The sequence below is a fragment of the Pistacia vera genome, unplaced genomic scaffold (assembly GCF_008641045.1).
Source record: "Pistacia vera cultivar Batoury unplaced genomic scaffold, PisVer_v2 Contig126, whole genome shotgun sequence".
NCBI lineage: Eukaryota > Viridiplantae > Streptophyta > Magnoliopsida > Sapindales > Anacardiaceae > Pistacia > Pistacia vera.
In genome coordinates this window covers 639837-653347 of record NW_022195314.1, presented here as the reverse complement: position 1 = coordinate 653347, position 13511 = coordinate 639837, and the positions used below count along the sequence as shown (strand labels likewise).

The 13511-nt window shown below is 35.3% G+C and overlaps 1 protein-coding gene across 2 annotated transcripts; it reads right to left on the bottom strand.

The window, feature by feature from the left end:
* Window positions 1-1963: 1963 nt before the first annotated feature.
* LOC116120099 (protein PHLOEM PROTEIN 2-LIKE A9-like) lies at window positions 1964-4625 on the bottom strand. 2 transcript variants are annotated; one of them, XM_031406039.1, is made up of 5 exons: window positions 4463-4625; window positions 4111-4206; window positions 3223-3300; window positions 2790-2866; window positions 1964-2476 (listed from the first exon to the last, which is right to left on the bottom strand). In XM_031406039.1, the coding sequence occupies exons 1-5, from the start codon at window positions 4568-4570 to the stop codon at window positions 2074-2076; spliced, it is 762 nt and encodes a 253-aa protein (XP_031261899.1). In that variant the 5' UTR covers window positions 4571-4625; the 3' UTR covers window positions 1964-2073. The 2 variants fall into 2 exon arrangements, with proteins under 2 accessions (XP_031261899.1, XP_031261906.1); XM_031406046.1 differs by having other exon boundaries at window positions 4120-4206.
* Window positions 4626-13511: the final 8886 nt, after the last annotated feature.

The following is a 13511-nucleotide window of genomic DNA, read 5'->3' as shown; positions in this document are numbered from 1 at the left end:
TTATTTTCCATGTTTATGGATATATGTTTAATATAGACGTAAAAGAATTAATTTAATTAAAATATAAAAATGGTCATGGTCCACTGAATGAATCGTACACATGATATGTTTAATATAGACGTAAACATTCTATATCATATATATTTAATATAGCCGTAAAAGAACTAATTTAATTAAAATATAATAATGGTCATGGTCCACTAAACAAACCGTACACCTGATATGTTTAATATAGACGTAAACATTCTACACCATATATGTTTAATATAGCCGTAAAAGAACTAATTTAATTAAAATATAATAACGGTCATCGTCCACTGAACGAATCGTACATCTGATATGTTTAATATAGACGTAAACATTTTACACCATATATGTTTAATATAGCCATAAAAGAATTAATTTAATTAAAATATAATAACGGTCGGTCTTGGTCCACTAAACGAACCGTACACCTGATATGTTTAATATAGATGTAAACATTATATACCATAAATGTTTAATATAGCCGTAAAAGAACTAATTTAATTAAAATATAATAATGGTCATGGTCCACTGAATGAATCGTACACCTTATATGTCTAAGATAGCATTAATCGCTTAACCAATCTAGTGAAATACAATAAAAGTAATCCAAATACACTGGATCGCTTAAGAGATTTCATTTCTCGCTTAAGCGATCCTGTGTATTTAGACTTCGTCACTTAAGAGATCTAGTTGTATTTATGTTATCGCTTAAGCGATTCTATGCTTTTACACTTGGTCGCTTAAGGGATCACGAACAAGACAGAATCAATAAGTGCCCAGACGCACGATCGCTTAAGAGATTTATTCTATCACTTAAGCGATCCTTTGCTTTTAACCTTGGTCGCTTAAGTGATTACAAATTGCTTAAGCGATCATGTCCGAGGCAGAATAAACTTCTGCCTAGATGCACAATCGCTTAAGCGATTAAGTGTATCGCATAAGCGATTCTTCGCTTTTACTATTAGTCGCTTAAGTGATCATAGATCGCTTAAACGATCATGAACAAGACAATAAATAAGTGCCCAAACGCAGGATCGCTTAAGCGATTCTTCACTTTTATTGTTGGTCAAGAAGACAATAAATAAGTGCCTAAGCGCATGATCACTTAAGCGATCCTTTGCTTTTAATGTTGGTCGCTTTAAACGATTTATAATCGCTTAAGCGATCATATCTGAGATAGAATCAACTTCTACCCAGATGCACGATCGCTTAAGCTATATAAAATCGCTTAAGCGATCTTCTATCATATACCAGATCGCTTAAGCGATCCTTTGCTTTTACTCTTGGTCGCTTAAGCGATCATGTCCGACACTTGGAATTTGCGTCGGCATCCTCCTCTTCAGTTTCAATTTCAACTCTTACCCTCCCTTATTTCGCCAATAGAATGTCTTCTGTCGATGCCGTCTCCTCTCCTGGTGGAGCAACTTCAGTCATCGGAAGTTACTCCACCACAACTTCTTCTTCTCCATTTTTAGTAGACCCAGTCGTGCCTACAATTTGGGGAGTATATGGGTCTTTTTCTGTTTCTTTAAGGACTCAGCCATTATAACTTAATCGAGAATCGCAAGGAATGAAAAAAATGCAAAGAGCAAAGAAATTGAGAAATTGCAGAAAATTGGAAGAAAAAACGAGAGAGAGAACCTGAGAGAAATGTGTTCTGCCTTTTAAATTTTAAATCAACTTCTCTTTATTATAGTCTAACTCACAAATGTTTAAATCTTTTCACCGTAATCCTTTTTGTTGCTTTAATTACACTTAAGTATGCCACGTCATATTTTTTAACCCAAAAAAAATTAAAAAGATTTTCATGGCCATTTTGTTAAATGGAAACTTGGGATGGCCGGATAGCTAAATTTCCTCGTCCTTTTTTTTAAGGTGGGCCGGTACAGCCAGCTCTATTTAGAAGCGCTACTTTATTAATATATTAATATCTATTTCGCAAAAAACACACAATATAACAAACATTATCAGTGCAGGAAATGCTAGTTTATCTGTTTGTCTTCTAGTCTCCATTTATTTGGCAACATTGCTAAGCACAAACAAAGCTTAATTCGATGCGTTTACTTCTTCAACAGTTGCATAATGAATTCGCAATCCTCCCTTCCAGTTTTTATCCCAAATTTCATATAAACCAAAGAAAAGGTCCTCTTCACCTGACTCACCTTTTTTACCAGGTCGAATTGGAACGATGAACTGTTTGTCTTCAGGCTTAGGAATATAAAATTGAGCATCAGGTGTACCCTGCTCCAGCGGCTCAATCTTTTTCCATATGGAATTTCCCCTTGCCCCAATCTTAGCCATCAGAAAAAGTGGGAGGCCATTCCACCCAAAGGACTTGTTTGTGAAAGAAATGTTAAACTTTATTTCATATGACTTCCCAATTTTTACTCTTTTTGTGCCGGTTACCTGAAGCCAACACACCTCAATTAGCTCTGCAGGATTTTTTGACCTGTGTAGTGATATATATGCGGGAATTTTTCAGATTTATGGATATTATACAAACTCTAGTAAATCATGCTTGAATTACATAACTACCTTTAACTTTACTTCTCACTGTTAAATCAATAAAAATTAATAGTTCATAAGGAATATCAAAAAATTATATATATAGACTTTAATAATTAGAGAAGGGGGATTTTCTTCCTTTTTATCTGCTAGTAGTTTCCAGTATTTTTCGTAATTTTCCCTTGTAATATCAAAGGCTCCTTGGTAGTATATATATATATGGACGATAATAATTAGAGAAATGGGGATTTTCTTACCTTTTATCTAGTAGCTTCCAGTATCTTGGGTCATTGCCCCATGTAATATTCAAGTCTCCAGGGTTGATGTTATTATCCTGTACATTTCAAAATTAGTTCTCACTTTCATCATATATATTTCTCAACATGCAAACTAAACTCAACATTTAGGTCATAAATTTGATAAAATATTCCAAAAATTTAATAATAATTTGCATACTTTCATCTAAATATCATCATTCTCAAATCAAATCAAGATTCACTGACCCTTACAATTATCTCCACTGAAAAAAAAAAAAAAAAACAATAATATAAGTTAAAACATATATCAAATAAAATAAAATAAAATATTTTTATCAAAACATAGTTAAAAATATTTTGCTCAATAGATATAGAACTTTATAATATATGAAAAAATAAATAAAAATGAAAAGATAAAAAGGTTATGCTGGACCTTGTCTTCTTCTGTTGTCGCTGCTTCTTCTGGCGTCTGGCCTTTGTTGTTTTCTTCTTCTCCCTCTTCTCTTTGTGGCTGCTTGGGACAAATTGATATCAAAATTTTCTTTCAAACCTTTAAGGCTGTCATGAAAATAATCTAAAATAATTTGATTTTTCATTTTGATGCCTTTAAAATGAATTCTTTTTATTTTTTGAGAATAAAAGTCTATAATGAAAGAAAAAGGTGTTGTCTATTAATATAAATTTTCATTAATATTATTTACAGGTTCAAAAATCTAACTAATATTACTTAAAAAATAATTCAATTTCATTTTTCTAATTTTGATAAAAGAATCTTAAAAATAGAGAACTTTTTGGTAAGTGACTAACCCTGAGTCCCTGACTCTAACTGCATTTCATTTTTTGTCAGTGAAGAGGATTAAAAGAAGGAAAAAAAAAAAAAAAAAAAAGGATTATTCTGACTTTAATATGTGGTAAATTTATAATAAAATAAAAAATGATGATTTAAACGTTGAAACAATACCGGAATAGTAGGGGAAGGCTCCTTGGATAATGATTGACCTTCTAGCTCTTAAGAAGTAAAAGAGAAAAAAAAATCATGAATTAATTTGTTTTTAAGTAAATAATAGTATACCCTAATTAACATATTTCCTACACATACACTTGTGTGGGTTTTGAAGAAGAAGTTGGAGAAATATGTATTAGGGGGCATTTTCGTTCTTCAAAATTAGGAAATTGAACTAGGCTATTTTGTGATACTTTTCACTTTGGGGTTAGTTTTTATTTTACGGTCTAAAATATGATTAAATAATATAATTACCGCATAACTTTATAATATATTAAATAAAAATAAAAATAAATAGAAGAGAAAGTTATGCTGGACCTTTTTTACCTTCTCTGTTCCTTTCAACTTGTCATCTTTGGCCTGCTTCCCTTTGTTCTCATCTTCTTCTCTCTGCTGTTTCTTTACTTCAGAGATCTGTTTTAGAAACTCTTATTGGTTCAGTTTTTAGAAACTCAAACATAATATACTCCAAAAATAATATACTTCTAAAAACAAACTTTCTTTGGTACAATCCTCTACTCTCAATGTTAAGGTAAAATCAAAAAACAAAAACAAAAAAAATCTAAAACATATATCTATTGATGAAAAAAAAAATCTTCTTTCAATTATATATATATATATATCTATATATATATATATATATATATATAAAGAGGAAAAGAGAGAGCACCTCTGTGTTTTCTTCTTCATGCTCTTTCTTATCTCCAACCGCAAATTCAAGCTTTGTAATCTGCTTTGCCATAGTCTTTTTTCTTCTGTCCAATTTCAAAATAATCATCTTCTTTCAATTGTCGAGACTATATTTACACTAACTTTTCATGAGAACTACATTATTGAGGTCCATGAGTTTTGAAAAATTAACATTTACACTCCTTGTTTAAAACTCATATTCATCAGCTGCCATGTCCTTGTCTGGCCTTTACAGCTGTCATGTCCTTGTCTCTGCTCAAAGTCATTTTTCTCCCTCAATGAGACAAATTCATGTTAGAAATAGATTTTATTTTTAAAATTGAAATTTTTTATATTTTTTGTTGTTAAATGTGAAATAAATTTTGTATTTAAGTAATTAATTCTTAAATTCATTTATTTTGTTAAAACAGGAAATTTGAAATACTTTTAAATAATTACATAATGAAGTATTATAAAAATATTATTAATTATTTTTATATGTTAAAAGTTTTATGTAAATATTAAAGTAAACCAAGGATTAAATTGTTTTCTTAATTAATTACATTAATTAGCAAAATTGACTTGCCAAATGCTAACAGTCAACGAGGAGACAAAGACACTAACATTGTTTTATTTTAGACATATTTTTAGGGCTGATGAATTACATTTTCACCACCAAACTATCGCAAAAAACATTTTTCCCCCTTAATTTCAGAAACACCCAACATTACTCCATCTTAAAGAGTAAAAGGCGTTGAAGAAACAGAAAAATTAAAGTTGGAAACAAACATGGACGGCAACCAGCCTACACGATCTAGGTGGCTGGATTTGCGGCGAGTCTCTGGCTTTCGGCGATCTAGGTTGCCCGATACTAGCCTGGTGGCTTGGTCGCGATTGATCGACCGCCAGATCTTGGCCTGGACCACCACCAAATCTTTTACTTTTAAAATAATTAAAAAAAATTGTTAATTTTCTTTTACTCTTGTTGATTTGTTGATCAGTGTTGATTGCCAACTTCTTACCATTTTAATATTTTTAAATCTATAAATAAAATAATTAAGTTTTTATTTAAATTTATATTGTATATGTGAAGTAGACCTGGCAAACGGGCCCGGGTAGCAACGGGTCACGGTTGGAACGGGTCACGGGTTAACGGGTGAAAAATTCTCACGGGTCGACATTTTCATGATCCGTACCTGCCCGTGCGGGCACGGGTCACCCGTGAAAATGGAAGCAGCTTTTTACATTTTTCATATTTTTTACTATTTTCCATATTAAACTTATTAGTTATTAACTTATTATATTAAATAAATGGATGATTAAATTAAATTTCATTAGATTTCACCAATATTATTAATTCAATATTAATATTTTTCATATTTATATCAAACTCCACCATATAGATAATAGAATTAATAAACACTAAACATACATAGTAATTACTAATTAGTAAACACTAAACATATAAAATTGTTTAACATTCAACATACATAACATAGTAAACACTAAACAATTAAACATATATAATTGTTTAACCAAAGTACCAAACACACTAAACAAACAAAGTCGCCCTTGATTATGCAATCTCCTTCCCCGGCACTTGACTTAATGGCACAAGCAACTGAACATCATCAATTTCATCTTCTACAATTAACAAAATATAAGTTAACTATCATAATATATTAACAAACAAAAATATTAAAACATGGGAAATATAAGTTAAAATGTTACCTTTAACTTCATATCCAGAAATCCATGTCTTGGTGCATATCAAAGACTCTGCATTCTCTAGTAAAAGTGAACTTCGATATTTACTGAGCACTTTGCTACCAATACTGAAACTGGACTCCGAAGCAACAGTCGTTATTGGTATACTCATCACATCACGGGCCATCATCGAAAGTATCGGGTATCGATCACTATTTTTCTTCCAATGGTCCAGGATATCCAAATTGCAAAATTTGATACGATCAAATCTTGCCTCTCACAAATAAGTATCCAATTCGGACTTCTTAGTAGCATTAAAGTCACTCTTATAGTAGTCAAATTTCTGCACCATTTAAATACAAAATTACAAGAATATAAAATAAAAAAAACCTTATTAATAACAAGAATATAAAAATATTTAGGGAGTATTGACTTACACAAATATCATCTCCAATGATATTAGGATCACTAACTTGCACACAAGGATCGCTGGGAACCTGAACCTCATTGCCACTTAGACCTTCATAAGCAGCAAAAAACCTATACAACTCTTGCTTGACCAACTCCAACTTTCTTGTTGCAACTACTGGGCCATCAACTTTTTTGTAACAAAACTCAACAAACTCAAACTTGAAACGTGGGTCCAGAATTGTTGCAATTGCTAACACAACAGTGTAAGAATCCCAATATTTGTCAAATTTTCCTTTCATTTGACTTGCCATGGTACTAAGAACTTCATCCTCATTTTCCATCTCTTCGTATAAACACATTTGAATTCTCCACACATTTCTGAGATATAAGTTTACTGTTGGGTATTGGGAACCCAAAAAAAGAGTAGTGATCTCATAAAATGGTTGCAAGAACTTGCAAATCCTCACCCCCCTATCCCATTTTTCATCTGAAGGACAACTTTTATAATTGGGATCTATCAGTGCCAAATGAACAAACACACGACGGTATATTAATGCACTTTCAAGCATTAAATAAGTGGAAATCCATCTCGTGGGAGCATCCATTCGCAATCTTTTTGAGCTTGTCACACCAATTTTTTGAACAAGTTCTCCAAACTTGATTCTTTTAGCCTCACTTCCTTTAACATATTTTACACTTTCATGAATTTTATGCAAAGTCACTCTACTCACCTTTAATCCTTCTTGGACTATGAGATTCAAGATATGTGCACAACATCACACATGAAAAAAAGAACCATCACATAATAAAACATTTTGCACACAAAGTTGACTCCTTAAAATGTCTTCCATTTTATCATTGTTACTTGCATTGTCTAATGTAAGAGATAAGATTTTCTTTTCAATCCCCCAATCTTTTAAGAAATCATATGCTATGTCTGACAAAAGAGCCCTTAAGTGTGGAGAAGGAATATGGCAAAAATTCAGAATTCTACTTTGTAACTCCCAGTTCTCATCAACATAGTGAGCCGTTAAAGAAATATACCCATCAGTAGTACAAGAACTCCAAATATCAGAAGTTAAGCATATTCTACCCGAAACCCTCTCTAAAGCAAGCTTAATCTTTTCCTTCTCCCTGTAATATATCTTTAAGCAATCTACCTTAGCGGTGTTCCTAGTATAATGCTTAACTTCATGATTCAAATACATGTGGACATCCCTAATTCCTTCATACTCCACTATTGAATATGGATAGTTATGTTTTATGATTCCTATTGCCATCTTCTCACGATAAAATTCTTGAGAAATCTTCATACGTCTCAATTTAGTATCACAATCCATCATCATTTGATCTACACTACTAGTAATGGTACGTTTAGGACAACCTCCATATGACGCCTCATATTCTTAGTCCCATGACTGGAACTACCATGTGCATATGACCACGAATCATACACTTTACCCTCACCTCCCCATTATCTTCTGTATATGTTGTAAATTGACCCCAAACATCTGAAACTTTACGTCTTTTTGGACAAACAATACTACCAGTAGAAGGGAGTTGACCTACGGCTATATTACGACCTGTTCCTAAATCTGTAGACTCCTCCATACCAAGCCAATCTAAAGGACACAACAAAGTATTTACATTTAAATTAATTAACCAATCATAATTCATAACAATTCGTCCAAAAAAAAATAAAAACACTCCCATATATTTTACAAGCAAACCCGCCCTACCAAATGACTGGATTTTTCCAACTCAACAATCAACACCCCTCAACTCCAATAAGTATAACCAATCATAATTCATAACAATTCATCCAAAAAAAAAAAAAATTAATAAAGAATTTATGAATTCAAGTTGCATTAATAGCATATAAGGTTATCAAATACAAATCATAATATATTACAAATTGATCACAAGTTTGACTTATATGTTATAAGTGTGACATTTAATATAACAAAAACTTTGTTATATTTATTCTGTATAACTTAACATGGATGTTGAGGAAGTAACATGATTAATTAATTAATTTGAGAATTTTTTAAAGTATGAGTTTAAATGCACCAAATAATACACAATTTTTGTTAGCATAAAAATCAATGCTTCTTTTCTTCATTCAATTCTTTCACCAATAGTTTTAGAATTTATAGATCAAAGTTAAAATTTGGTACCCCACGGTCCCCACCCATAAATTGCCTAAAGCAATATTTTCTTTTTGTATCTCCTATCAAATAAAGAAAGATTATTTCTTTTTGTTTTTAAATGTGACTGCTTCTCAATGTTTTGCAAGCAAGATCTATTTGGTCACCTGCTTCTCTTTTCAACCAAATCATTAAATATATGTTGAATTATTGGTGCATATTAGATAGGATGTAGGAGTAATCTGCAAGGTTGTAAACAAAGGAGGGTGTGCTTGTAATTGTATCTAAGTAAGTCAAACGCAGCGTTTTAGTGTCTGTCCTGCCAAAACGCTGCGTTTGGTTACAGATACCAACTATTAAACAGTTGGTCTTGGTACTCGTCTTAGTCTTCTAGTCGTCTTCTTCAAAACAGAAAAAAAAATCAGTAAAAAGCTACAACCTACAGAGCAGTTTTTTGTCACGCAAGATTTGTCTTTTCTTCTTTCAGTTTCAAACTTTCAATTCGTCTCTACAAGATCTTTCAGTGCATGTCATTTCATGGAAGCTTCATTGTTAATTGCAAATCCAGGTGAGATCTAATGCTATGACCACATACATGCCCACAAGCCACAATTGATCATAACTCCAATTTAATCTAAAGATTGGTTTGAATTAAGAGACCACACTGACCTGACTGCTGCCCTGCTGCTGCCGTGCTGGTGCTGCCATGAGAGGAGATCTGGTGCTGCCGTGATTGAGATCTGCTGCTGCCGTGACCTGCTGCTGTTGGTGCCTACTGCTACCGTTAGAGAAGTCAAAGAATGAGGGAGAGTGGAGCTGCTGTGAGAGTGGAGCTGCTGTGAGAGTGAGAGAGTGAGGGAGTAGAGCTGCTGTGAAAGGAGTGGAGCAATGGAGCTGCTGTGAAAGGAGTGGAGCAGTGGAGCTGCTGTGGAAGAGAATGGCTGTTGCGTTTTTTGTTTTTTTCTCTGATAAGTTTTGCTATTTTGGTTTAGATTAGGGTTTAAGTTAAGACTTGAGAGTGAGACTGTGAGAGGACTGACAAGACGAGTGATAAGTTTTATTTTATTTTTTTTAAATTTTGAATTTGCAGGTCCGCGGGTAGTACCCGGTCCATCCGCAAAAGTCACAAGCGGGCCGGGTACGGGTCAGATTTTCATGGGTCGAAATATGTATTACCTGTACCCGCCCATTGGGTACGGGTACCCGTTGACCCGCGGGTACACCCGCCCGTTTACCAGGTCTAATGTGAAGGATATTTTGACTCTGCAACACAGTTTTTAATCCTAAAAGCTACAAAAGCCTATTTTTATATAAAAATAAATAAATAATAAAAATAGATTATTATAACCCACTTCTTATATAATCGTGTATGAAAAGCGTTTCTCAAAAATATTTAAAGTGATAGTTTATGGAACAAGTGATCACGAGAAAGGTGGTAATGTTTGGTTTTTCTATCAAATAAAATTTCAAGTTACAGCTTAGTTTTTCTATCAATTATGCCTAAAAAATCAAGGTTAACGTAGACTCACATTAGTAAGGATTAATCAGAGTTCAGGAAGACATTGTCCTGTTCAGGTGCTGCCACGTCGTCCAAGGACAGAAGGAGTAAGACTGTCCCTTTTATTAATACAATAGCAGTGGACGTAGGATTCGCTTTTGAACATCTGAACCACTTTAAATATCGCTTCTCGTTCGTTATTTCATCTCATATTCCCATATCACGTGTGATTTCTAAATCTGCTTAGCATTTTACACGTGCGCGTAGTTGGTGTCAAAATCAAGAATCAACACAAATAAAAAATCAAAAGAACAAATAAGTTAGATGATTGAAGGTTAAAGCTTAAACAGAATACTTACGAAAATAAAATAAAATAAAATTATTATAACATTAAAATACAAACAGTAGTTGTGAAGTTTATAAGTTGTTGATGTTGGATTTTGACACCAACTATTCGCATGTGAGAAATGTTAAGCGGGCTTAGAGGTCATATGTGGTTATGGAAGTATTTAGTTGGATGAGGGGTGAAGAACAATGTTTTAAGTGGTTCGGATGCTAAAAAGCGAATCCCATGTCCACTTGTGATGTATTAATGATAGTAAGGTTAGGTTGCATTCAACGAACCGAGTTACAGTTTAGAGAATACAAGAGAGAGAGAGAGAGTAAACTATTTCTAAGTAAAATTAGCCAATCCCCTAAATGAGAGAGAAATCCTTTATTTATAGTGGGGTAAACAAAAGTAATGATTACTAAAGCTACAAGTGGGCAGGTACTGTGCAAATCCTTCTCTACGTCCCATTGTTCACCTGCCCGAGTGATTTCCTCGACTTATGCATGGATTGGACGCGTGGACGATCCCTGGCCGCTGATTGGCCTGGCACTCACCTGCTTTACTAATAAGAGTCATTCCACTTGCGCTAGACACGACATGGTCGCACCTGGATGGCACAGAACCTCTCTGTGCTCTGACCATCCCTTACTGACGAAACTCCACATCAGCCCTACCTTTTCAGGCATAACAGAAGTCCCCATGTTTTTAAGGTTTTAAGGAATGAACCTTGAAAACTGCATAATTATGCCATGATTCGACATGTCTGGATGACGTCTGGTCGAGATGACCTAGCTACAAGAAGCTTAGGGGAAATTTTCTGACGATGACCCGAGATGGTCTTGCATAGAGTCAGCAACCTGCTTATACCTAACTTATTTCTACTGGAGAAGGAATCACAGATCTTCACAAAAAGATACGTGATGAAGAGTGTTATGTTTTTAACGACCTCGTCAGATATTTATCCGTTGCGCATGACAGCTAATCCATAAATGAAGTGTCTTTTGGCCTGACAGATGTGTCCTGTGCACAATAAATGCCAGCCATGCACATTAAATATGCGACATGCTAAAACGACATTCCTTATCAGAGTATTAAATGCGGATGGGAAAGCATTTAATGCAAAGGAGAGAATCAAGTCGTCCCTCAATTTTTTCAACGGAGAGACGCGACGATTGGATTTCTCGGAGCGTGGCGGTCACTCTTTCTCGCTGATTGGTGACACGTGGTCATGATCAACGGCCAGAAACGCATTCCATTGAAGCGTCACTCGACTTTGGAAATTCCAATCGTTGTTCCCTCCACTATAAAAACCCAGGGCCTTCTCCAAGCAATGGCATAACACTTACATTTTCAGAAGAAAGCAACAGGCTTCCGTGAGACCAATCTTTCAACTTTTTAAATCGGTGCGTGCTTTTGATCCTCACAACAGTAAGAAAAAGGTAAGGAAGAGCCTTCACTTGCTTTTCTTTTTCTGTTTCTAGTGTACCTAACTAGTCAATAATGGCGGGTTTTTATGAGGAATAAGTTTTTAGGATCCAAGCCATTGGGGGTGGTCCCTAATGGTTTTTTTAGGGTTTTGCTGTTCCACGTCATCGTACAAATTTTTTGTACGAAGACTGAGTAATCTCCACATGTCCCCCTTTTTTCAAACCATAGATATGGACCCTACAGCAACCAGATCAGATGAGGGAACAAACTCGCAGACGCAAGACGCTCCTGTGGGTCCTACGTAAGAGATTATGTCGGTAGTTACCTGAGACGAGGTACAGAAGGTAGTAGACCAATACGCAATTAGCGTGGATGTCTACCATTACCAGAATCACACAGCTCAGAATCCGCTAGAGGGAATGGTTGCGATCTTCGAAGCTATATTCAAGTGTGGAGCACTGATTTCTTTCCACTCTTTTATTAGGTCGTTCCTCAATCACTTCGGGGTCGCACCTTTATAACTGACGCCTAACGCGTATACGATATTGTGGCTATGTATATCGCGTCGCGTGTGTCGAATACGGCCTCAATGAACTGACTACACTAGAGCTCGCCTACGCCTACTATTTAAAGAAGAGCAAGGACAAAGATTCTTACTATCTCTTGAGGCGACCTACGATCGAGGGAGGCATTCACAATTACCCCAACAATGTCAGGGCGTACGAGAACAAGTTTTTCTTTTTTCATTACGATGGCATTTGCTGCTTTAGGGAACCGAGTAGGTTTTTTCCTGATTCATACCTAGTGAATCTTTTCTTTCTTTTTGGTTGTCTTCTAACAAACTCTTGCCTCTTCGTAAGGAACAAGTCGACCAGGCTGACAGAACTTTCTAACATCAGCTGGATAGTTTCATTCGGTAACCTACCAGATTTCTATTGCGACGTGAAGCGACTCGTGACAACTACAAATTTGAGGAAGTACGGCTTCTTCAACCCTAGATCAACCTTGGAACCCCTACTTCGTAAGTATCTATGGTCACTTTAGATTTTACTTTTGTGCGCAGCGAACCTTTAACTAACAATGCCTGTATACAACGGACATGCCGCCCAAGGTGCCGAAGTCATTGAGAGAGGAAAGGTTCATTTTTCCCCAAGTCGGCGCCACTGGACCAGCCGAGATGGGTCCTAGCGACGCCCCTGCTGAAGGAACACAGGCGGGTTCGCAGCCACCCACCGAGCAATCAATCGAAACTGCTCAGCTCGCGGCTGCTCAGCCGAAGCAGAAAACCATGGGCCAGAAGACCAAGAAAAGGAGGGTGCTACAGCCCAAAGAGTCAAAGTCCAGCACAGGAGTATCAGCTCCTGTCGCCGAGGGCATCTCGCTGGCTGGCCCCTTGCCTTCTCTCCTCCTAGAGGCCACGATCTGCCCTCTGTGCGAACAGCTTGGAAGGATTGTAACCCCAGTCACGCGCCTCGAGAAATTGTTGATGTTGGATTTTAACACCAACTATTCACACGTGGTTATTCAG

What these genes read in the sequence shown, in the direction of transcription:
- LOC116120099 (XM_031406039.1), bottom strand. Translation starts at nt 4,570, where the DNA reads ATGATTATTTTGAAATTGGACAGAAGAAAAAAGACTATGGCAAAGCAG. An exon ending in GAACAGAGAAGGTAAAAAAG is followed by an intron (nt 3,301 to 4,110) that starts GTCCAGCATAAC and finishes TGTCCCAAGCAG; the next exon opens with CCACAAAGAGAAGAGGGAGA. An exon ending in TGGAAGCTACTAGATAAAAG is followed by an intron (nt 2,477 to 2,789) that starts GTAAGAAAATCC and finishes ATCACTACACAG; the next exon opens with GTCAAAAAATCCTGCAGAGC.